The sequence below is a fragment of the Schistocerca americana genome, chromosome 3 (assembly GCF_021461395.2).
Source record: "Schistocerca americana isolate TAMUIC-IGC-003095 chromosome 3, iqSchAmer2.1, whole genome shotgun sequence".
Lineage (NCBI taxonomy): Eukaryota > Metazoa > Arthropoda > Insecta > Orthoptera > Acrididae > Schistocerca > Schistocerca americana.
This window is the reverse complement of record NC_060121.1, coordinates 648,248,417-648,272,903: the sequence shown is the minus strand read 5'-3', so window position 1 is coordinate 648,272,903 and position 24,487 is coordinate 648,248,417. Positions and strand designations below refer to the sequence as shown.

Below are 24,487 nucleotides of genomic sequence, written 5' to 3'. Positions count from 1 at the left end.
TCTATTAGTTAGAGAAATTTTCAGTAAATCACATTACATCTTTAAGCAATTTCGTTCGTTCACTTCTGGATTGACGTGTTAAAGTTTTTTCTTTATCTCTTTCCCTATTTACTTTAGTAAGTAGCCATAATATATGCAAAATCAGTTCTGCTGAAAAGTAAACACACGCACTACATACTGAATGTACGTGGCACTTTCAAACACCTTGCACTTCACTATGGGATCGGGGTACTTGGAGGACCACAGTTTTGGGCTACTTGGAGGACAGGGGAGGAAGTTATTCTGCAGGTGTCAGCGACTGCAGGCTCTCCGTCGATCATGTCGGCCGCCTCCTTGCATCAGGCCGCTCCCTCACCTTTGTCAGCTCCCCAGGACCCATGTTGCCTCGCGTTGATGGCTGCCTCAGGACGTGGTGGCACGCGTTTCCGCGTCAGGTGGGCGTCGACCTCCAGGGCAGAATAGCATCCCCCTAGCAGTCGTCGCCGCGTGCCGCATCGTGAGCGCCCGGACCCGTCTGGCTACCTCTCGTCGATATGTGAGCATATCCCCAATTATTGCCGACAGCCACACTCCTGACGTCACTCTCTCGGTAACGTCACTCGCCTCTCTCTTCCGTCTGCAGTCCCGGCATGTCCGACTCAAGTGGTGAGTTTGACATGCCTCTTGAATCGGTACTGCGGACGTTGTAGGTGTGGTGGTGACGTTGTTGACACGCCCCTGGCGCGCACCGGTTCTCCTTCCTTGATCTGCTGCACCGCGACGCCTGACCTGGATACGCCAAGCTCGCCTCTTGAGGGTGCTGCAGTTTCCATCCCGGGTTTGTTTGTGACGATGTCCACCAGGCGTGGCGGCACGTCACCTCACGGGTCATCCATATGGACTGCCCGTTACCATCTGCTGCTGTGCGGCGCCCTCAGAGTTGGGGGCGTGTCACCTGCTGGCGCGGGCGCTCGGCATATGTAGGTCACCGCCGCTCGCTGTTCGTCTGTTCCATGATTGCGGCCGGCTACCTGGGTAGCCACCGCTTTGTTCCTGCATGTGGGAGGCCCGGTAATCGCCTCCGGCGCGTGTTGACACAGTCGCGGACAACGGCCGTCTCTTAGGGAATCCCAAGTGCCGTGCGCTCGCCCGACGTCTAGCCGCTAATTGCTTGCATCGGCGACCCGGTCTCCTCGGCTGCATTCTCCCCTGGTTGCTAATCTAAACTCAGGGAAGCTTGTCTATACCGATACATTTCAGACAAATTTTCCATCACAGTCCCCGACTGTTCTGAGCAATCCATAAGGTCTTCCTACATTACTCAGATTCTATTTCTCTCTCTCCTTCTCCTACTGTGCCTTATGGGCGTTATCCTTCCAATGATATTTTAACATGACTTTTAATTTAGCCACCTTTCATACATGAATCATTATCCTATCAATTTACAGCAATTTTTTATTCCTTATTTGATCTCTCAGTGGCTTTATAATAGGGATATTTCAATCAACATTAATCTACGATATTTTCTTTACTGATGGACAAGAAATGGATGGAACTAGAATTCCATTTGTTTTAGATTATGATCTATAGTATTCTTAAGACTAACTTATCACACTTCCACGTCCTTCAGTCATTCATTTCTCACTCTTCTCACATAAATGCAACATACACACATAGTCACTCTTTACTAGCTACATAGCAAGCATTCCTTGTGACGTCACACATTTTGCATCCACAATTTCTCATTTAGGGCAACCTTCCCATCTAGTTTACAGTACATGCGCTACTGTAACAGGTATAACAGAGAATTAACTACAAAACATGCACTATTGTAACAACTACGACACATATAATTAACAACCAAAACATGCCTTATAGTAACAAAATCCTACACACACAATTACCGCTACTCCCACTACAACCGGTTTCTACGATAACTTACACCCTTTTTCCTTTGTACACCTCATTTGAGGTTTTTGCATCGTTCCTCTTCATTCTGGTTACCGCTCCTTCCTGTAACACAACTTCTGGATACGGATTAATCTTTCTCCTTACAGCCGGCCGGTGTGGCCGAGCGGTTCTAGGCGCTACAGTCTGGAACCGCGCGGCCGCTACGGTCGCAGGTTCGAATCCTGCCTCGGGCATGGATGTGTGTGATGTCCTTAGGTTAGTTAGGTTTAAGTAGTTCTAAGTTCTAGGGGACTGATGGCCTCAGATGTTGAGTCCCATAGTGCTCAGAGCCATTGGAACCAGCCATTCTCCTTACATATTTATCTCCTTCTGGAGTAATTTCGTCCTTACTCTCCTTACTTTCATGTGCGACTTGTCTGCTCATTGATCACTTGGTACATCTTATTGCTCGGAATACAATTTATCCTAATACATTTTAGACACAACATATACAATATACTCTAAATCTATTTTACCTATATTCTATTGTTCCACAGTTTTTATTCAGTGAGGGGTTTCACGTTTGATACGTGATGAAGCCCTCTCGATTTTCTCGTCCCCAGTGTCTGTACTTCTATTGCGTTCGGATGAGGGATACGGCACACACGGTACGGACCATTGTACAGGCTTAGGAACTTCTTGCAGATTCCCTTACCTCTGTTTGACAGTTTGTGTGACCGAACCCACACCTTCTGTCCAATGAAGAATTTTATTTTCTCGTTTTCTTTTGGTACGCCTTTTGCCTCCGGTCTGCCGCAATGTTGATATTTTCCAGCGCGAGATCAACGACCTCCTTGTGTCTTGGTTGTCTTTCCTTTGGCCAAGGTATTACTTCCCGGATTCGATTAGGGGGCTCCTTATTCTTTAGCACTAACACTGGTGGCAACATCGTGGAGGCATTTGGCAATTCATTTAAGATCTCCTGAAACGCCTTTAGGTGTATGTCCCACGTGTTATGCTTCCTATAACAGTACAGCCTGCACAGCCGCCCTAATTCCTTCATTATTCTCTCTGCGGGGTTAGACGACGGGTGGAACAAGGATATAAAATTCGGCTTTATTTTCCTCCGCCTCAGCATCTGCAGCCAATGTTTAGGTCGGAATTGCGGTCCGTTATCCGATATCACTCGTTTCACCGGCCCGACCTCGCGCACGAAATCGTTCGCGAATGCCGCCGCCACCGTTTTCCCCGTTGCTTTCCTCAGCGGAGTAAAGCAAACGAACTTCGACGTCAATTCCACGGCTACAAGAATAAACGCGTAGCCAGATTTCGTTCGAGTTATTGGCCCGAACAAGTCCACCGCGGCGACCTCTCGCAACCTGCTTGGAATGATCGGGTACATCGGTGCAGCAAAAGATGTGGTGGGCGGTTTCGTCCTTTGGCATGGTTTACACACTCTAATTACCCGCTGTATCCTCTTTAGCATGTTATTGAAGTAACAGGCCTCTCGTAACTTCCGGAAGCACTTCCGTGCTCCGAAGTGTCCGTAACTTAGGTGTGTATACCACACTAGCTTATTTATTAGTTCTTCAGGTATTACCACCAGCCATCGCAGATCTTCTATGCTCCGTTTCCGGAAGAGGATTCCGTTCTCTATTCGGTAGCACTGCCGAATAGCAGCTTGGGACCTGTCCTTCCACTTCCCTTTCACCTCCTTTAGTCTCGGGTCCTTCTCTTGTTCGCGCCCGACATTCTTTAGTGACATCGTCACAAAGTTTTCGAACGTGACGTTTTTCAGGTAGAGAATACTGAAATTATTCTCGCCCGGGTCACCGTCTATGCCGTGTTTTAGGCCTATAGGAGCCCGAGACAACGCATCTGCTATCAGGTTTTTTTCTCCTGGAATGTATTTAATTGTGAAATCGAACTCCTGTAGATACAGCGCCCAGCGAGCTAACCTGCCGTGGGCCAACTTTGCCGACATCAGAAATTGTAATGCTCGATGGTCGGTGAACACTTTATTATTTCTCCCATACAGTGGCCGTGCGGTTCTAGGCGCTGCAGTCCGGAACCGCGGGACTGCTACGGTCGCAGGTTCGAATCCTGCCTCGGGCATGGATGTGTGTGATGTCCTTAGGTTAGTTAGGTTTAAGTAGTTCTAAGTTCTAGGGGACTGATGACCTAAGATGTTAAATCCCATAGTGCTTAGAGCCATTATTATTATCTCCCATACAGGAAGTACCGAAATTTGCTAAACGCAAAGACGACAGCGAGTCCCTCGAGTTCCGTCACCGAGTAATTTCTGTCTGCCCTCGACAGCACTCTACTCGCGAAAGATACGGGCTTCCATGTCAACATATCCTTCTCGTCGTCCCCTCGGAAGAGAACCGCGCCGAGGCCGTTTAACGAGCTATCCGTCATCAGATAAAATTCCCTACTCAAATCTGGATGCGCAAGAATCGGTGCATTCACCAATGCCTTCTTTAACCTCACGAACTCATTCTGTGCTTGCTCGTCCCAGTACCAGATCGTGTTTTTGTCAGTAAGCGCGCAAAGACGTGGCGTGGACAGCACACTTAGGTTTACAAATTTCTTAAAGAAATTCGCGACTCCTAAGAATCCTGTTAGTTGTCGCTTAGTCGTGGGTCTTGGGAACTCCGCAACTGCCTTGATTTTGTCCGGGTCCGTTTGTATCCCGTCCACCGAAACTATATGTCGCAGGAATTATCTTCTGGCACCCGAACTGCGACTTTTCCAGGTTTACGGTTACTCCTGCTCTTTCGAAGGCGTCTAATAATCGATTTAATACTTCATTATGTTCCTCTCAGGAACTTTCCGAGATTAATACGTCGTCGACGTAGACCGTAATTCTTTCACGCAGGTCTTCCGGAAGGATGCTGTTCAAGCCTCGTATGAACGCCGCCGCCGAAACATTCAACCCGAACGGAAGCCGTTTGAGTTGGTAGCAGTTACCGTAGCATAAAAACGCGGTATACTGCCTACACTCTTGATGCAACACGATTTGCCAGTAACTAGCTCGCAGGTCTATGGAGGATAACACCTTCACTCCATGAAACCGTTGCAATAGTTGCTCCAGGCTTTCCGGTATGTCTGTTTCTGCCTTTATTACCGTATTTATTTGCCGAGAATCCAGCACCAACCTCGCCGATCCGTCCCTTTTCGGTACTACTAGGAGTGGTGAGTTGTATGTATTCACGGCGCGTTCTATAACGTCTTGTTCTAACATCTTCGCAATCTCCTTCTTGACCTTTTCTTTATGCGCTAGTGGAATCGGGTACGGCCTGACGAAGAACCTTTTATGTTCTCGTATTTGGAATTTGTACTCGAAGTTCCTTATCGCACCCGGTACGTCTGAGAATATTTTCTCATGGTTCCTCAGAACCTCTAATAATCGTACACGGGCATCCTCTGGCATGTCTCCTACATTGCGCATGCTTTCCTCAATTATTCGCTCGAGGACCTCATCCTTTCCATACGTGGAGGGCGGTAAACTCACGCCATTTACACAGTTTATGAGGATCTCCGGCTCAGGGCGCAATTCCGGGTAAGTGAGAATTCGTAGGCAGCTAGTTTCCGCTCCGTCCCGTAGGACCCAATTATTGAACTTTAATTCTACGGGGTTTCCATCTCTGTTCAGAGACATGATCCCTCCACCCTGGTCTACAATTTCCTGGTGAGCGCTCATAAAATCCATCCCGAGAATCATTTCTGTGTTCATTAGGAGCTCAATGAAGAAGTTTGCCTCGAACTCTTTGCCCTGGCATTGGAACGTAATCCTAGTCTGCCACTTGACTTCTACACTTTTCCCGTATATCGCTCCCTTCACCTGTGTACCTCGCAACGGCAAAGTCGGCAAAGTTCCCGTCTCCTCGCATTTCTGGAATGCGGCCTCACTAACGATCGAAACCGGGCTTCCCGTGTCGACTAAGCAGTCCAGTGAAATTCCTTTCACCGAGATCGCAATTACTGGGCTGACGGCCGAAATCCGGTTATCCGTCTGCTCCTCCAGTAATGTTTCCCTAATGTCGTCCTGACCAGTGTACCTTATCTCGCGGTTATTCGTTATCAGGGGTCGACTAAGGTTGTCTCCCTCGATTGGCACAGGTCATAATGTTTGATTTCCTCCTGGTTCTGGAGCATTCCTCCGTGGATCGGCCGATCTGATTTCTACGTCGTCGGCGATATTTTCCCTTCTCTTTCTCCCTGTGGCCTGTTCGCTTCCTTCACCCCTATTTTGTGGTGAATTCACACGATTCCCGTGGTTGTTCCTACCTTTATCCCGGTTATCGTGCCCGTCGTTCCGGCCATTGTGTCCCTGGGCTTTGTAGTAGCCATGCTTGTTACCATTTTTCCAATTCGCCTTGTATTGCTGGAAACTGGTATTCGCATGCTCCGCTACATGTGATCTTGTACGCTTCCGCGTTTTACTGCGGCCGCGACTCACTCTCCTATTTCTTCCCGCGTCCTCTCCTCCTGCGGTCTGTACCCATTCCAGTATACATTGTCCTATATCATACTCCAATTCTTGTAGGAGTAATTTAAACGACTCTAAATCGTCCTTACAACGCCCGGCTAATATGGTATGGCGAAGCTGCGCTGGAAGCTTAATTATACGCAGCCTTATCAATTCGCCCGGACTGTAACGGTTGTACAAGAATTGGTTATTCTGCAACATGTTTACAAACAGTCTTGCAGGACTCACGAAACCGGATTGACTAAGACTCGGCAGCATCATTATCTGATGTTTCACCCGATCTTGCGCAGCTTCGGACCAATATGCCGAGAGAAATTCACGCTGAAATTCCTTCACCGTTTTACAATTTCTTGCTATGCCTCTCATCCGTACTGCGGGTTCAGCCTCAAGATGCCCGCACATGAACTCGATTTTATACTCATCCGGCCAACTGGGCGGAAGACGGAATTGGTACTGTTCCAAGAAAGCCCGTGGGTGGATTCTGTTCACAGAATTTCTAAAGACTTCGAACTTCCGTACGGAGAGAAAGTGCTTATAGTCGAAGCCTTCCACTTCCCTCCGGTATGGATCTGCGCACGGTTTTAGGCGTCGTTCCCGACACCTCCCTACATTTCTGCGTTCGCTAGCCTCCTCGTAATCGTCCTCGTGTCCGGAATCGCGTCCCTCGCTTTGGCACGCGCCCTTGCGCACATGGTCCTCCCTCTCGTCACCCCGAGTGAGGAGATTTTCCACGTGGGCCATGCGTTCACATATGTCATTGCTAACTATCCGTTGCCGCCTATTGACTTCGCATTGGCCTTCTTGAAATTTCCGCAATGCCTGTATCTCCTCGTTATCCCTCGAGTTCAGAATTGCAGCACTCTCGCTTCCCTCTGATATTGTTAAGTCGGCAACCTTCTCCGCGAGTTTTACTAACTCCTCTTTTACTTTCTTTGTCTCCTCGCTATTTAATGTCTTAACCGTGTCTATCCTTTCCTCAAGATCCACAATTGCCCTACTGTTTTCGTGAACCTTTTCTTGCGTTGCTTCTACTGCTTTTACTAGCGCTATTACCTTTTTCTTTTCGGTAATGAATCGTTCCCTTAAAGTTTGGAGCCCCTTTTCTAATTTTTCTCCGCGGGTTTTCATTTCGATCCTAACTTTTTTTTGTTCCTTTTCGAAGGCGTTTAGTTTACTGCCAACCACTTCGAATTTTCATTGACGTCCTTCCGAACCCCTTCGATTTCGGACATCATGCCCTCGAATTTCGCTTCCTGCCTTTTATTACATTCTTCCTGCCTTTTATTATTTTCTTCTAATCTGGAATTTACTCCGCTTAAGATCGTTCTCGCTTTCTTTTCCATGATTTTGACCAATTCGGTCATCCACGTGTTACTATTTGTGTCTGCATTGGTCGGCGCATTTTGGCTACTCGTTGCATTCTCTAATTCATCTGCGCTCGCGCTCGGGTCCGAAGTTCCGCTATTTGTTGTGGAAATGGCCTGCTCATTTCCAAAGTTCAACATTGCCGTAGCGCCGCTGAAATCTTGGTAATTCCCGTTGCCTGCCTCGTCTCTCTCCGCGGCTACCTGATTGAGGATAACTTCCTCCTCACCCGGCCGGTTTTCCCTAGCACCACTCCTCGAGCGAGCACGTGTCTCCATTCTGGACACTAGGCTTACGTATCGGGCTAAGTGCCTAAATAACGGCTTCGCTCGCGGAAAACAGACTTCCTACTCTCGCTGCACGAATCGCGACAAATTCTCGTAGCTTAACGTAAGTTAATTTCACACACAACCTAATACATTTATTTGGTTACAAGCAACCTAACACGTTTGAAATTCCCCCAAAATACATGGATAAATACACACAAGAAAATTGCCCCCAAAATCACACAAATAAAATCACAAGCAACGCAGTACACTCCTGGAAATTGAAATAAGAACACCGTGAATTCATTGTCCCAGGAAGGGGAAACTTTATTGACACATTCCTGGGGTTAGATACATCACATGATCACACTGACAGAACCACAGGCACATAGACACAGGCAACAGAGCATGCACAATGTCGGCACTAGTACAGTGTATATCCACCTTTCGCAGCAATGCAGGCTGCTATTCTCCCATGGAGACGATCGTAGAGATGCTGGATGTAGTCCTGTGGAACGGCTTGCCATGCCATTTCCACCTGGCGCCTCAGTTGGACCAGCGTTCGTGCTGGACGTGCAGACCGCGTGAGACGACGCTTCATCCAGTCCCAAACATGCTCAATGGGGGACAGATCCGGAGATCTTGCTGGCCAGGGTAGTTGACTTACACCTTCTAGAGCACGTTGGGTGGCACGGGATACATGCGGACGTGCATTGTCCTGTTGGAACAGCAAGTTCCCTTGCCGGTCTAGGAATGGTAGAACGATGGATTCGATGACGGTTTGGATGTACCGTGCACTATTCAGTGTCCCCTCGACGATCACCAGTGGTGTACGGCCAGTGTAGGCCACACCATGATGCCGGGTGTTGGCCCTGTGTGCCTCGGTCGTATGCAGTCCTGATTGTGGCGCTCACCTGCACGGCGCCAAACACGCATACGACCATCATTGGCACCAAGGCAGAAGCGACTCTCATCGCTGAAGACGACACGTCTCCATTCGTCCCTCCATTCACGCCTGTCGCGACACCACTGGAAGCGGGCTGCACGATGTTGGGGCGTGAGCGGAAGACGGCCTAACGGTGTGCGGGACCGTAGCCCAGCTTCATGGAGACGGTTGCGAATGGTCCTCGCCGATACCCCAGGAGCAACAGTGTCCCTAATTTGCTGGGAAGTGGTGGTGCGGTCCCCTACGGCACTGCGTAGGATCCTACGGTCTTGGCGTGCGTCCGTGCGTCGCTGCGGTCCGGTCCCAGGTCGACGGGCACGTGCACCTTCCACCGACCACTGGCGACAACATCGATGTACTGTGGAGACCTCACGCCCCACGTGTTGAGCAATTCGGCGGTACGTCCACCCGGCCTCCCGCATGCCCACTATACGCCCTTGCTCAAAGTCCGTCAACTGCGCATACGGTTCACGTCCATGCTGTCGCGGCATTCTACCAGTGTTAAAGACTGCGATGGAGCTCCGTATGCCACGGCAAACTGGCTGACACTGACGGCGGCGGTGCACAAATGCTGCGCAGCTAGCGCCATTCGACGACCAACACCGCGGTTCCTGGTGTGTCCGCTGTGCCGTGCGTGTGATCATTGCTTGTACAGCCCTCTCGCAGTGTCCGGAGCAAGTATGGTGGGTCTGACACACCGGTGTCAATGTGTTCTTTTTTCCATTTCCAGGAGTGTATATTCAACGCCGTATTCTCAACGCTGGTTCTATTCACAAATAGGAATTGTGAATCCTGTGGAAATTTAATTTTGTTAGCACATCCTAGCAATCTCCCAGCATCACAAAGGGTTCCTAAACTGAACGAGATCCTGGCAGGGTCGCCATTATGCATGATACTTGCTTTCCGCACCCTCGGCAGGCCTCCTCAATTTTATAAATGGCACCTGTACTATAGAAGACGCCGGCGGCCATTTGCAGCAACAAGCATCAATACTCAAACTAAAGTTTTATTTGGTGGTTTTGATCAAGTTAGAATTAGAATATTATTATAATGAAGTTTTAATACCACGTTACAGAGTTTATTAAATGAAATATGCCCATGAGTGGGACATAGACAGGTGATTAACTGAAATACACATACCAAATATTCTGTGAAATGATAATGGAATATGGTGCGGCTGGGAGAAGTCACTGTAACATATTTATATAATAACACAATCACATTTATTCAATAAACATTACCATCTCAAATATTCCCTCTCACTTATCACGGAATGCTGGCGTGATACAAATAGTATCATATCTAAGTAAACTTAGTTAAACATCCGGCTAACATGTGCCGTGAATCGACAATGACTACCGCCTGCACATTTCTATCATCATTTAGCCACACACACACACACACTAACATTCACTCTATTCATTTTATCTAACAGATAAAAGAGGAAGGTTCCCATACACCAAGTGGGACAACATTGGGAGAGAGCACATGGTTCCAACTGTAACTTTAATTCGGGCAAGTCCCGTCTTCACGTTTAACTAACTCCGCGAGTTTTACTGGATATTATGAAGGAACAATTAAATCACACGCGTGAATTTATGTAGAAGATCCAGCTCGATCACGAAATGTGATTACGTCGAGCTGAAGCTTCTCACCAAGAAATGCACGGGGTCTGTGGACCACGTGTTACCAATCTCTCCACAATCAGGAGTCAATAAACACATTTAAATAAAATACACTTTGCATATATACTTCACACTCACACTGAAATGCAAATTGAGCAGTTCTGAGTATTACTCGGCAATGAGCGCCTGTTCACTCCCAAGTGCAGTGAACACAATTCCCGTGAAATTACTTGGCAAAAGAAATCATCTCCCTATCTCTCCTAACCGAGATGATTCTAGGAAATACCATAGTGGCTTTCCTCAGCAGGGAAGCTGCTTCCAAGTTCAAAGTGAACATGGAATTCTAAATCTTCGCTTACTATCGCAGCGATAGAGCAGAGCGTGCTTACTCACCCAGATCTTCCCAGCAACAACCCCAATACGGTCTCCCTCGTCCGGGTCCACACATCGTGGCCGCAGGGACTCAGAGATACCGCACACGGTTATTTGCCAACCTGACGAGCGCTAATGACGGGCGTGGAGCTTATGCCTCTCTGGTCCAGTGCAGTCGCGCTCTACTAGATTCGAGGTTGGCTACACTTCCACTATGCCTATAGCACACCCACAGCCGACACCTCAAGCATACCTCATCATACGTTCGCATTCACACCTTGCAGACAATTATCATATCTAATATTAAAATGATCGTCTATATTTAAATAACCCTATCTTACTAATTATCATCAGACTCTTCCCTGAGTGTCGGAAGGGCACTCAGGTGCCTTTAGTTGTGGGGTCGAGCCATGTAGTGGCTTACATGGAGCCGTTACAATGGTCTCAACAAGTTGTTGGAAGTGCCCTGCAGAGATTCTGAGCCATGTTGTCTCTGTAACCGTGCATAATTGTGAAACTGTTGCCGGCATTGAATTTTGTGCGCAGACTGACCTCTCGATTATGTCCCATAAATGTTCGATGGGTGGCCAAATCATTCGCTCGGACTGTCTAGAACGTTCTTCAAACTAATCACGAACAATTGTGGCATTGCGACATTGTCATTCTTAACAATCCCATCATTGTTTGGGAACGCGAAGTTCATCAATGGCTGCAGATGGTCTCCAAGTAGCCGAAGATAACCATTGTCAATCAATGATCGGGTCAGTTCGATCAGTGGACCCAGTCCATTCCCTGTAAACACAGTCCGCACTATTATGGAGGCACTACCAGCTTGCACAGTGCCTTGTTGGCAACTTGGGTCCTTGACTTCGCGGGGTATGCGCCACAATAGAACCCTACCATCAGCTGTTAGCGACTGTAACGGCGAATCCTCTGACCACGCCACAGTTTTCCGTTTGTCTAGAGTCCAACCGATAAGGTCATGAACCCAGCAGAGGCTGTACAGGCGATGTCGTTCCGTTATCAAAGGCACTCGCATCTGTCGTTTGCTGCCACAATCCATTAACTTCAAATTTCCCCTCACTGTCCTAATGAGCACGTCCGTCGTATGTCCCACATTGATTTCAACGGTTTTTCACGCCGTGTTGCTTGTCTGTTAGCAGTGACAACTCTATGTGAACGCCGCTGCTGTCGGTCGTTAAGTGAAGGCCGTCGGCCACTGCGTTGTCTGTGGTGAGAAGTAATGCCTGAAATTTGATATTCCTGGCACACTCTTTACACTGTGGATCTCGAAATATTGAATTCTCTAACGAGTTCCGAAACGGAGTGTCCCATGTGTTTAACTCCAGCTGTCATTCCGCGTTCAGTCTGTTAATTCTTGTCGTGCGACCATAATCACGTCGGGAAGTTGTTCACACGAATATAAATACCAACGCACTGCCCTTTTATACCTTGTGTATGCGATACTACCGCCATCTGTATATGTGTATGTGCAAATCGCTATCCCATGATTTTTGGTACCTCAGTGTACGTCGTTAATGCAGTGGGCTCCATTATCATCTGCATTCTCACGCCGTTGACCATTAATGGTTCTCTTGCCCCCTGGGGCAGTTTCTCACCCGAAAACCAAGAGAGTGGCCTGATCCTTTATTCACTCCCCCAAACTCTTTGACAAAGCGTTTGGCTGGACGAGTAATTATATCAGAAGGCTTTGGCCAGAATCGCAGATTATTTTTATTATAAGATGTGCGTGGTATCGAACCCCTGGTAGAGAATGATTTTATTAGTAATCAGAGGTGCTACCTGTTTTTTTTTTTCACCTCAGCGTCAGATACGGAGAATTTCTGACCGAAGTGGTATGAACGCTTCTAAAAGAAGTACTGTTTGAAATATGTAGATTCATGTGGTACCACCTCATTGGAGCACAGGTCACCATCCAGTAGTCACCAGGAAAGCGCTAGCCCAGATTTTCCACTGGTCGACGGAAATGTCGATTGAACTCGTACCTTTCATACCTACGATACCAGCAACAAAAATTTGTATAGGTGCATTTTAAAAAGGGAGTTGGTAGTTAATACAGCTGTAAGAGAACTTATGCCGTTGAATAAAGACATACTTACAATTCATGTGGGTGGAAAACAGATTTACGACGGTTCGAGAAATACTTAAGCTGAACAACATAGCTGAACCACCTTGCATACCTTCGGATGCAAGTCAGTAGTCACACAGAGTGGTATCAGTGAAGTTTCCGCAATTTATTCGTCATATCGTTGCAGTTAATCGTACTTGAACATAGGGCTGAGTACCCGTTCTTAAGAGGATAAATACAGAAAATACTGTGCCGTAATCTCTGACCATCCTTGACTGAATCTTCTGAATGCACAACCGGTCATAATGAATTGTTGCCACAGTTTAGGAATAACAGAAGGAAGAACATTTAACTAGTCAACCACTCTTGTTTGTCTCATCTGGTTATTTCCTGCGTATCTCATATATTTGCGGATGACGTGAATGGAGTAAAGTGTCGTTTGTTTGCGTTTGTTGTTTCTGTGCTAGACTACTGCGATCACAATTACTTAATAATTTTTGTGTCAGTCGCTTTACTTTTCGCTGTGTCACTGCTAGTTTCGTACCTATTGTATAATCTATTGAGAAAATAATGCTCAATCACTACAGTCTTCCCTTGAAGATTGCGGCCATCAGGTTCTTCCATGTGTAGAGTAGTGTGTCTTCCTCTAAGCGCAGATACCTTATTTAACGCTTTGTGTCTTATCGTTATTGGTGCTGCAACGCGCTATTAATAATGTGAATGGACGATAATCTTTTTGATTAGTCTTCACTTCGACGACCGGTACAAAAAATAGTGTGAGCCCCTTCCAGATGATCGCCGCTTCTTGCAGTTCAGAGTTAGAGCTCTGGATCACTGCATTGTTTTAATATGTAAGGGACGTTTTTAGTGTATAAATGTTCGCAGCTTAAAATGATTAAAAATTTGTAATCTGCTTATAAACTTTAAAAGATTTTTATGATACTAGTTGATTTCAGAATGGCAATAAAATAAACTCATCCAGAGTCGCAGTATAATTTTTCTGCATATTCAAAAAGAAATAATTTTCAGTTTATGGGAAACCTGTTTCACAGATTGTTAATATTCACTGAACTCCAATTGCTGAAACATTAAAAATAGTGTATTATTTGTATATTACAGTTAACATTGTGCATTGTTCCCTCCCTCTCCTTCCCGTGAAAAGAATTATTCGAAGTTGAAGAAACCTACCCTTCCCATGCCATTATGAAAGTAAAGGCGTGTCTTGCACTCAAAATGTTATACATTTGTCAACATTCACCTAGCATTTGGAACGGGACTGTTCTGTTCACAACTACTAATTTTGAAGCTGTGAGTTGACAATGGCGCTTGACTCAGACTCACATAACACTCCATTTACGGTCCTAAAAAGTCCAGAATAAACCATTTGCATACCGAAGGCACAACCAGATAAAACTGCAATGTAAAGACAGAATAGGGAGAACGATATGCGTGCGTCTACCAAGCTCACTCGGCGAACTCTTTCTTCTGGTTACAAACTTAAAGGCATTCTTGACTATCATCAACTCACTTGTTCCAATTTCAAAGGCAACTACACTACTGGCCACTAAAACTGCTACACCAAAAAGATGACGGGATACAGACGCGAAATTTGTGATGCTGTGATACGCAAATGATTAGCTCTTCAGAGCATTCACACAAGATTGGCGCCGGTGGTGACACCTACAACGTGCTGACATGAGGAAAGTTTCCAACCGATTTCTCATACACAAACAGCAGTTGACCGGCGTTGCCTGGCGAAACGTTGTTGTGATGCCTCGTGTGAGGAGAAATGCGTACCATCACGTTTCCGACTTTGATAAAGGTCGGATTGTAGCCTATCGCGATTGCGGTTTATCGTATTGCGACATTGCTGCTCGCGTTGGTCGAGATCCAATGACTGTTAGCAGAATATGGAATCGCTGGGTTCAGGAGGGTAATACGGAACGCCGTGCTGGATCCCAACGGCCTCGCATCACTAGCACTCGAGATGACAGGCATCTTATCCGCATGACTGTAACGGATCGTACAGCCACGTCTCGATCCCTGAGTCAACAGATGGGGACGTTTGCGAGACAACAACCATCTGCACGAACAGTTCGACGAGGTTTGCAGCAGCATGGACTATCAACTCGGAGACCATGGCTGCAGCTACCCTTGACGCTGCATCAGAGACAGGAGCGCCTGCGATGGTGTACTCAACGACGAACCTGGGTGAACGAATGGCAAAATGTCATTTTTTCGGATGAATCCAGGTTCTGTTTACAGCATCATGATGGTCGCATCCGTGTTTGGCGACATCGCGGTGAACGCACATTGAAATCGTGTATTCGTCATCGCCCTACTGGGGTATCACCCGACGTGGTGGTATGGGGTGCCACTGGTTACACGTCTCGGTCAGCTCTTGTTCGCATTGACGGCACTTTGAACAGTGGACGTTACATTTCAGATGTGTTACGACCCGTGGCTCTACCCTTCATTAGATCCCTGCGAAACCCTACATTTCAGCAGGATAATGCACGACCGCATGTTGCAGGTCCTCTACGGGCCTTTCTGGATACAGAAAATGTTCGACTGCCGCCCTGGCCAGCACATTCTCCAGATCTCTCACCAACTGAAAACGTCTGGTCAATGGTGGCCGAGCTACTGGCTCGTCACAATACGCCAGTCACTACTCTTGATGAACTGTGGCATCGTGTTTAAGTTGCATAGGCAGCTGTACCTGTACACACAATCCAAGCTCTGTTTGACTCAATGCCCAGGCGTATCAAGGCCGTTATTACGGCCAGAGGTGGTTGTTCTGGCTACTGATTTCTCAGGATCTATGCACCCAAATTGCCTGCCAATGTAATCACATGTCAGTTCTAGTAAAATATATTTGTCCAATGAATAGCCGTTTATCATCTGCAATTTCTTCTTGGTGTAGTAATTTTAATGGCCAGTAGTGTAGCTATCACGATAGTTACAGCACGTATTTAAAGCAAACCTGATCTGCATCCTCATAGTGCCGCTACTATTACTAATCTTTTCGACTGACGCGAAATTGGAACAGAAGTCATTTTCAGATGTAGAAACACGCCTGTCAACTGTCATTAGTCCGCACAAGTCCAGATGGCATCTACAGACAGCGTGTAGAAAGCACGAGTTGTCTCGAAGTCTATCCGTAACCCATGGGAAGCAAAACACGAGTAAACTCTCTAAACGTTCGCTGTGTGCCAATAATGGCAGGTGTGTTGACGTAATTTTTAGGTCAAGGTCTATGTTTTATTTGCGTTTAGAGTATTTGCTTGTTGCTGTTTACATTGTCTTTGATTATTTTCATGTTGGTTTATGCATATAAACATAATCTGCATTTTTCACCTTGCATTATGAATGTTTTAAACTACATAAACAAGCAGTTATTGTCTTGGGATACGGTCAGTATCCATACTTTTGTTGCAATATTAACGAGTTACGGGTACTGGTTTTGGTATTGGTAGCGATACCAAGATCGTACCGGCTCAGGCGTCGGAGCGTGGCTACATGTGTGTTGTTTGCGGTGTGCGCAGGGCAACTGCACGTGGTCGAACGTGTCGGGGAGGCAGGTGCAGCTGTCGGACGCGCCGCTGCTGCAGCTGAGCGAGCCCGAGCGCCTGGTGCTGGCGCAGGTGGCGCTGGCCAAGCTGCGCGCGCTCAACCTGGGCGTCACCGTGCGAGTGCCCTCCGGTGAGTCGCTCACTGCTCGCGCCGTGCAGCTCGCGGGGTTCTCTGGTCGCTAACAGCGCTCCCAGCCTAGGCGGCTAATTTAATAACAACTTGGGCCAGTTTGCAGAGGAGGTAAAGATCGCTGGGCCGCTGGGATATTCAAAACTGATTACCTGTTCATTCTTCAACCGTGCAACGGGTCGGCAGCGTTCCTACCAGGAGTGGTTGCCTGATCAGTATGAGCACCCTTCCGTCGCATTACCTGATCTAAACCCCCCCACTACCCTCTCCTTCATGATGACCACCCCATCCGTGACAACCTTAGTAAGGCCAATCACTTGGCCTCCTACCTCTCTGATAGCTTTACCCTCCCTGACGATCCCCAGTTCGATCGATTACTTCCTCTTCCCAGATGTCCACGATCGAACTGACACCTCTGTTCCTCCACTCGCTCCTGGCTTCCAGTACTTGGACAACATTATACACAACGAACTCAATGCCCCCATCACTGCTCAGGAAATCAACTCCGCATGAAACCACCACCGCTCCCACTCACGATCGTGTTACCTATCGCCACCTCCGTCAAGCTCCCGCCTCCTTCCTCTCCACCCTGGCCAGTCTATATAATGTGGTCTTGTCCACTGGCTACTACTCTGACCTGTGAAAAACCTCCCAGATCCTGATGTTCCTCAAACCCGACAAACTGCCTTCCACTGTCTCCTCCTACCATCTCATCAGCCTTACCTCGGTCTTCAGCAAGGTCCTGCAATCCATCCTTACTTGGCGCATCCACCAACATCTCTGCCAGCACCGCCTCCTTCCCGTTACCCAGTGTGGCTTTCACCCGTCTTCTCTGCTGATGAATTTCTCCTTCACCTCACTCCTCTCTGAACAGCTCAACTCCTGTTGCTCTGCTATCTTTCTCTCCCTCGACCTTTAATGTGCTTACGACCGTGTATGGCATTACAGTCTCCTCTTGAAGCTCCAGACCTTCGCCCTTCCTATCAACTACGTTTGTCTGATTGGGTCCTTTCGTTCCCAACGTCCTTCCTATGTCACCATCCATAACACAGATTCCTACACCTTCTACCCCTCGGCTGGTGGTCCCCAGGTTCCGTCCATTCCCCTCTTCTCTACCTTCTGTATACGGCGGATATGCCGCCACCTTCACTCCCCGTCCACCTTCTCCAGTACACTGATGACATCGCCTTCCTTGCCATTGCCCCCACCCTACAATCCCATCTTGACCGGTTCACCACTTGGTGAAACCAGTGGTTGCTCAAGGTCAATCCTTCCAAGACCCAGGCGATCATTGTAGGCAAAACCACCCCTTCCTTCCGTCTCCTCGACTTCTATTCCACCATTTAGGGCCCCCACCCTCAAGTACCTTGGCATCACCCTTGACCGTCACCTCTCCTGGACCTCCAGTCTCTGGACAATCCAAGCCAAGGCATGCTCCCGCATCTGTCTCCTCAAGCTCCTTTCTGGCTGCACATGGGGTCTGGACCTCTCCACCATCCTCCACACCTATAAAGCCCTCATCTGCTCTATCCTCTGCTACACCCACCCCACCTGGATCTCAGCCCCTCCTACCTTTTACAAATCCCTTCAAATCCTAGAACACCACACACTCCGCCTCACTTATCGCATCCACCTCCCCTCCCCCATGCGGATCCTGTATGATCTCATTCCATTCCTGCACCTCCTCCTTTTCCTCGAATGGATACGGATCCACTAAACCTCCCATAAACTTGATCCCCCTCACTCGCTTGTCTCTCCCATCCTCTCCCACCCCCATATGCTGCCGTGCCTGTATTCCTATGTCCCACCTGCTCTCTATCTCCCACTCCCTGATGATGCCCTCCTCCCCTCCATCTACCTGTCCTACCAACTTTGATCCTCCCCTTCCACCCCCTGTGTCTTATCCCAAGGGCACCCCCTCTCCCTTCTCTCCCTCTTCCCTTCCTCCTTCCCTCCTCTCCCCCAGGGTTCCCCTACCCCCCCTACCATTCCATCTCCTCTGCCACTGGCATCTATACCCTCCCCTCTCCCTCCTCCCCCACCTTTACCCTTTTGGCAGGTCCCTGGACTCGTACACCATCAGTGAACATTCGCGCGCCGGAGTTCGTCGCCAGTGTTTGTGTGTGCCATCAAGTTAGTGATTCAGTATTTCATCGTTTGTGCTCCATCGTTCACGTGTGTCATTTCTGTCGTCTCTGTTTCGTGTCCGAGTGCTGAACGTTTTTTTATTTGGACACTGCACCTGTGAACGGCTTCCTGTAATTTAATTTTGTCTGTCTACTGTTGTTTACCCACCGTGTTTGTTTCGTTTTTCGATGTCTCCTCTTGTATTGAATGTATTATCTGTGGCCGAAGAGCGGCGTAGTTTTGCCGCAGCCGGCCTACGTTGTATGAGGTTTCAAAATGACAATAAAGAAAAAAAAATCACTCTGAGGAAGTACCGTAGGGGGGGGGGGGGGGGGAGTAGTGGTAGAGGGGATATAGGGCGAAGAAGGAGGGACGAGGGAAGCTCAAAACTAAAAAAAAATATATTCCATTAAAGAGGATCAAAATGGACGTATTCTAGAATTAGTAAATTAATGGTACAATAGAGTCAGCTGATGGCAGCCTTCACTGATATTAAGCAATACTGAAGGCCACAGACTTCTGTGATCTAAACTAAGGAGCACAGAAACCACACAACGTGATACAAAGGTCCGAGGTGTGTAAAAGTTCAGTCCGAATGTGACTTCCGCATTATGTGTCAGTACCAAGTAACATAGCTCAATGAAACATGGGCCATTATATATAAATAACTGCTACAGTATAGTAGACAAAGTAACTGAAAGAAATCCGCAGTGAGGTGAACTAAAATGTCGCTTTATTAAAAATGATAGTCACACTGAAGTCACCGCAATTCATCAATTCATGATGGTCCTCTGGATATTACAAACGGCGGGACACTGTTCGACCAGCACGGACGACAATGCTTGTTCCGCGACGTCCTCCCACAGCAGCCACAGGATTGGTAAGGAATTCCTGTGGCGGGGGGTGCCATTCCTCCACCAGCGCGTTTGACAGATGATGGTGCATGTGGACATCCTGCAGTATCTCTCCCCATCGCACCCCACAAGAGCTCGATGCGATTGAAGTCGGGAGAACAGGCCCTCCAGTCCATTCCCTCCTTCACCTGCAATGTTCTATGAAATCGCCCACTTTCATTCATAAAAATGAAGTTAGGGCTTAATGCAGCCCTGTAAATAATCACGTTGGAAGGAGCACAGTGTCACAATTAGTTCGACGCTGAGAATGCTTTTTATACATTCACTCATCAAATAGTACAAATTGTAAATAATAAAATATCTCTAGCTGTTTTCTTTGTGATTGTGGTTTGTGCAGATCATGTTACTCTCTTAGAAAAACTCTAGTTATATAGAACTGATAGCTTCACTTACAGCTAGTTTGAATACATTTAAACAGAATTCAAAAAGTTATGCTGAATAAGGGGGGCAATCACAAAGGGAGCCCCACAGGGTTCCATCTTGCGTGCACTCCTCTTCCTTATATACACTGTTGTCCAAAATTAAAGCAAAAAATCGCTGTTTCCCCTTTCTGCGTCTAATTCACGATATAATCATACAAGCTGTCAACAGATGTCCACACGATTGTGTTCAGCACGGAAGATGGCATTTCGATCAACGGAAAACCACGCCAACGATGACGTCACGGCACCTATCAAAAGGGTTAGTGCTTGTCGAGTAGCCCCACATCCACAATCGCCATGTGCAAAGTCGCAGACAGTCCAGTATGACACAGAAAAGACGACTACCAGAGCCTCTGCGGTGGAGCGCCATGGCAAGAATGGAAGCGGGCAGTCGCAAACTCGTGTGGCCTGATGGCTTAGCGTGACTCGTTCTGTCGTTATTAGGATGTGGTGGCAGTTTATAGAGACAGAAACTGTACCCCGAAGACCAGGGGAGGGCCGACTACGAATGACATGAAAAAGAGAGGACCGTTATTAGGCTATAAGGGCACGACGGTACAGCCTTAGTATTGCGCAGCAGCTGACATTGGACCTCGCAGCATCCACTGGGCATATTGCACCGAGGCAAACGGCGTAGAGACGGCTTTGACAGAGTGACGTTTATTGTTGGAGAACTGGTGTACGCGTGCCTCTGATGCGAGTTCACAGCAGAGAAGGTCTAGAGTGGAGTCGTCAACGTGCCATCTGGAAGGCCGAAGAGTGGGCCAATGTTCTTTTCACAGGTGAGTCTCGATTTGGTCTGGAGAGTGATTCTCGGTGGATTTGCATCTGAATGCATGTGGACCACGATTTCAAGACCAGAACATTGTGGAAAGAGACGGATACCGAGGAGGATTGCTAATTGTGTGGGCAGGGATTACGTCGACCACTCGAACACCTCTTCATGAAACAGTACAGATTTAACTTCTGTCAGGTATAGTGACGAGGTCTTGGGACCCCATGTACTGTTGATGCGAGATGCTGTACACCCAGACTTCGTATCGATGGACGATAGTGCTCGACCTCATGGATAACAAGTGGTCAACGGAAGATACTGCACTCATGGCATGGCCTGCTCGCTCTCCCGATTTGAGTCCTGTAGAGCACGTCTGTGGTGCACTAGGGAGACTGGTTTCATCACGTCAACATCCACCAACCACTCTCCAAGACTTGCGAGGAGCCACGCAGGACGAATAGGCGTTATTGTCTCAGCATGAGTTCACAGTATGCTCCGTTATTGTCAGACCTTTATTGCTGCCAGAGCTGGTCACACCCGATAGTGACCGCACTAATCAGTTGTCGCAGTGCGTGTGCAAAGCCGTTAAGATGGAAAAAACGAAGAACATTTTCGTCTACTGTGATGTAGGTTGTTTACGTTCTCTTTACAGTGTTTCTACTTTTCTATAGCCTGTTTATACTGTTTTGTGGCAAGATAAAGGAGCCGGCCGGAGTGGCCGTGCGGTTCTAGGCGCTACAGTCTGGACCCGAGCGACCGCTACGGTCGCAGGTTCGAATCCTGCCTCGGGCATGGATGTGTGTGATGTCCTTAGGTTAGTTAGGTTTAATTAGTTCTAAGTTCTAGGCGACTGATGACCTCAGAAGTTAAGTCGCATGGTGCTCAGAGCCAAACCAAAATAAAGGAAACCTTCCAAAATTTCCGTTTGTTGCTTTAATTTTGGACACCATTGTATGTGGATGACTCACTTAACATTCAACATGCAGAATTGGTATTTCTTGCAGACGAAACTAGTATCATAATAAATCCTAACAGAGGGAAAGCAATAGAAGAGATTGTAAATTATATTTGCCAAAGAATTTTTGAAGTGGTCCTCAGAAAATGGATTCTGGAATTTTGAAAAAAAACACACTTCGTTCAAATCTGTACAGCAAAGAGTCATACCAAAATTTGATGTAGCACTTTAGCAGGAGTCACTAAATAGGATAGAATGCTCTAAAGTCTTGTGTGTACATGCTGATTAAAACTTGAAATGGAAGAAGCTTACTACTGAGCGTCCCAAACAATTTAATATAGTTACTTTTGATCTTAGCATAAATGCTAATCTTGAAAAGAAACGATTCAACCTCCTGACATTTTTGCGTATTTCCACTCAATAATCTCTTAGGGAATAATTTTCCGGGGTAATTCATCACTTAGAAAAAGACGAATGATTGCACAAAAGCGAGCATTAAGAATACAATGTAGTGTTCACACACGGACGTCATGTAGGTACCTCTTCAAAGAGTTAGGGATTTTAAATGTGTCGTTACAATACATACCTTCTCTAATGAAAGTCGTCATAAATAACCCACCACAATTTGAGAAGAACAGTGATGCCGTATCCACAACAATAGAGGGAAAAATTATTATTAGCCATTACTAAAGCCGTCTGTTGCTCAGGCAGGAGTTCAGTATGCATTAACAAAATTTTTTTATCACTTTCCCAATAACATGAAATGTCTGACAGGTAGCAAAGCAGGTTTTAAATCTAACTTGAAATCATTTATCGATGACAACTTCTTGAATTCCATTCACGATTATCTGCTTAAAATCTGGTAAATAAAACATGTTTTTAAATGTAGTTGCATGAGTATGACTAAAATAATAATGTTTCATTAATGTTAACAGTAATCATGTACACATATCCTGTAAACTTAATCGTTCCACATCACTTTCATAAAAGAATCGTTCAGAAGACTTCCGGAATATATAACTAACTAACTGAGTGTACCATATACCGTGTTCAAAGATTTGGAGGCCAGTACGCCCATGCAACTTTATGCCCCCCCCCCCCCCCCCCTAAAGCATAACACATGGACCACCGAACCGCTCGCGTTCGACAATGTTCCTGTTTCATTACCTGTTCTCACCTCGCCATAAGAGGATAGTTGCGTCAGATTGAATTTGCTATCCTCCGAGAAGACCATACGGCCCCACTCCTAGATGGTCCAGCTCCAGATCATCGCAAATGTTGCCGCCGTGTGCGACTGTCAAGGAAATACAACCTAGGACTTCTGGTCATCGGGCAAAGGGACCATACCTATGCATTCATCGTGCCGCAGTGGAACGTGATATTCTGTTCCTTGCAGTGCTGTTAAACGTGGTTGCAATTGACTCGCTGTTTGCCGTGGGTTTCTTCTTCCCTGCTGCGCAGTGTAGCGGTCGTCTGTTGCTGTAGTCGAGCACCTGCTGTCCTTTAGGCAGCAGTACCCGTGGTTTGGAACTCTCCCCATGCACGTAAAACAACGCTGTGGGGAATACCATACACGTGGGCTACACTCGCCGTACTTCGTCCTTCCTCTAGTTTTCTTCCCTTTGTGAAGTCTCCGACCTATGCTGTGATAACACCACCACAGTACACCGTAAGTGCTCGCTGACTGACACATACTCTCTTTTTCCGTTCCTTCAAGTGCATCGTGTTGTGGGGTCATCCCCATTGGGTCGCTATAGTCACGCTGACCTTACTCCGCGTGAAGTACAGCTTTGTGTGTACTGACATGGGGCAGCTAGCGGTAAGTTGTGAGCGGTAAGGTGTTGGGAAGCAAAACTTGACATTTTCACCAGGATAGACATTTATTTGGAACCGTACTGATTCAAATATTCCAAACGCTTGCCTACGGCAGCGGTATGAATCAAATAAAACAACTGGAAGATTGCTAATGTTGGTCAGTGACAATAATTTAACAAAAAAATCTCTTTTACAACAGTGTTTAATCAAATGGTCAACAATTTAAAAAGCATTGAGATATCAATAATATACTTACAGAGAGAAAAATTTTGCAATAGACATATTGATGAGAAGCAGCATGCAAGGAGGTTTAAGAATCGGCCCGGATTCACAATGAGCCGTCATAACCAAAGACTATAAGAACAAGTGGGCGCAATACAACTTACACGAACGAAATGGTTCAAATGGCTCTGAGCACTATGGGACTCAACTGCTGTGGTCATAAGTCCCCTAGAACTTAGAACTACTTAAACCTAACTAACCTAAGGACATCACACACATCCATGCCCGAGGCAGGATTCGAACCTGCGACCGTAGCAGTCGCACGGTTCCGGACTGCGCGCCTAGAACCACGAGACCACCGCGGCCGGCTTACACGAACGATTAAGAAAATGTGGCCACCAGCTCTTGCACGAACAACTGTGTTCAAAATACTTAACTTCAAACAAAGCCCCCACTACAGCCTCAGGAATATTTTTTTCAGTAAACATGAACTTCAAGCAAATGCCCACATTATAGCAAAATAAAATT

The 24,487-nt window shown here is 47.0% G+C and overlaps 1 protein-coding gene across 1 annotated transcript in view; it reads left to right on the top strand.

Moving 5' to 3' along the window:
- LOC124606271 (rho GTPase-activating protein 6) overlaps nt 1-24,487 on the top strand; it is a 1,145,472-nt gene that overhangs the window by 800,424 nt on the left and 320,561 nt on the right. Inside the window, exon 4 of the mRNA XM_047138251.1 lies at nt 16,573-16,729. Within this exon, the coding sequence (XP_046994207.1) occupies nt 16,573-16,729 (157 nt within the window). The remainder of the gene's footprint in view (nt 1-16,572; nt 16,730-24,487) is intronic.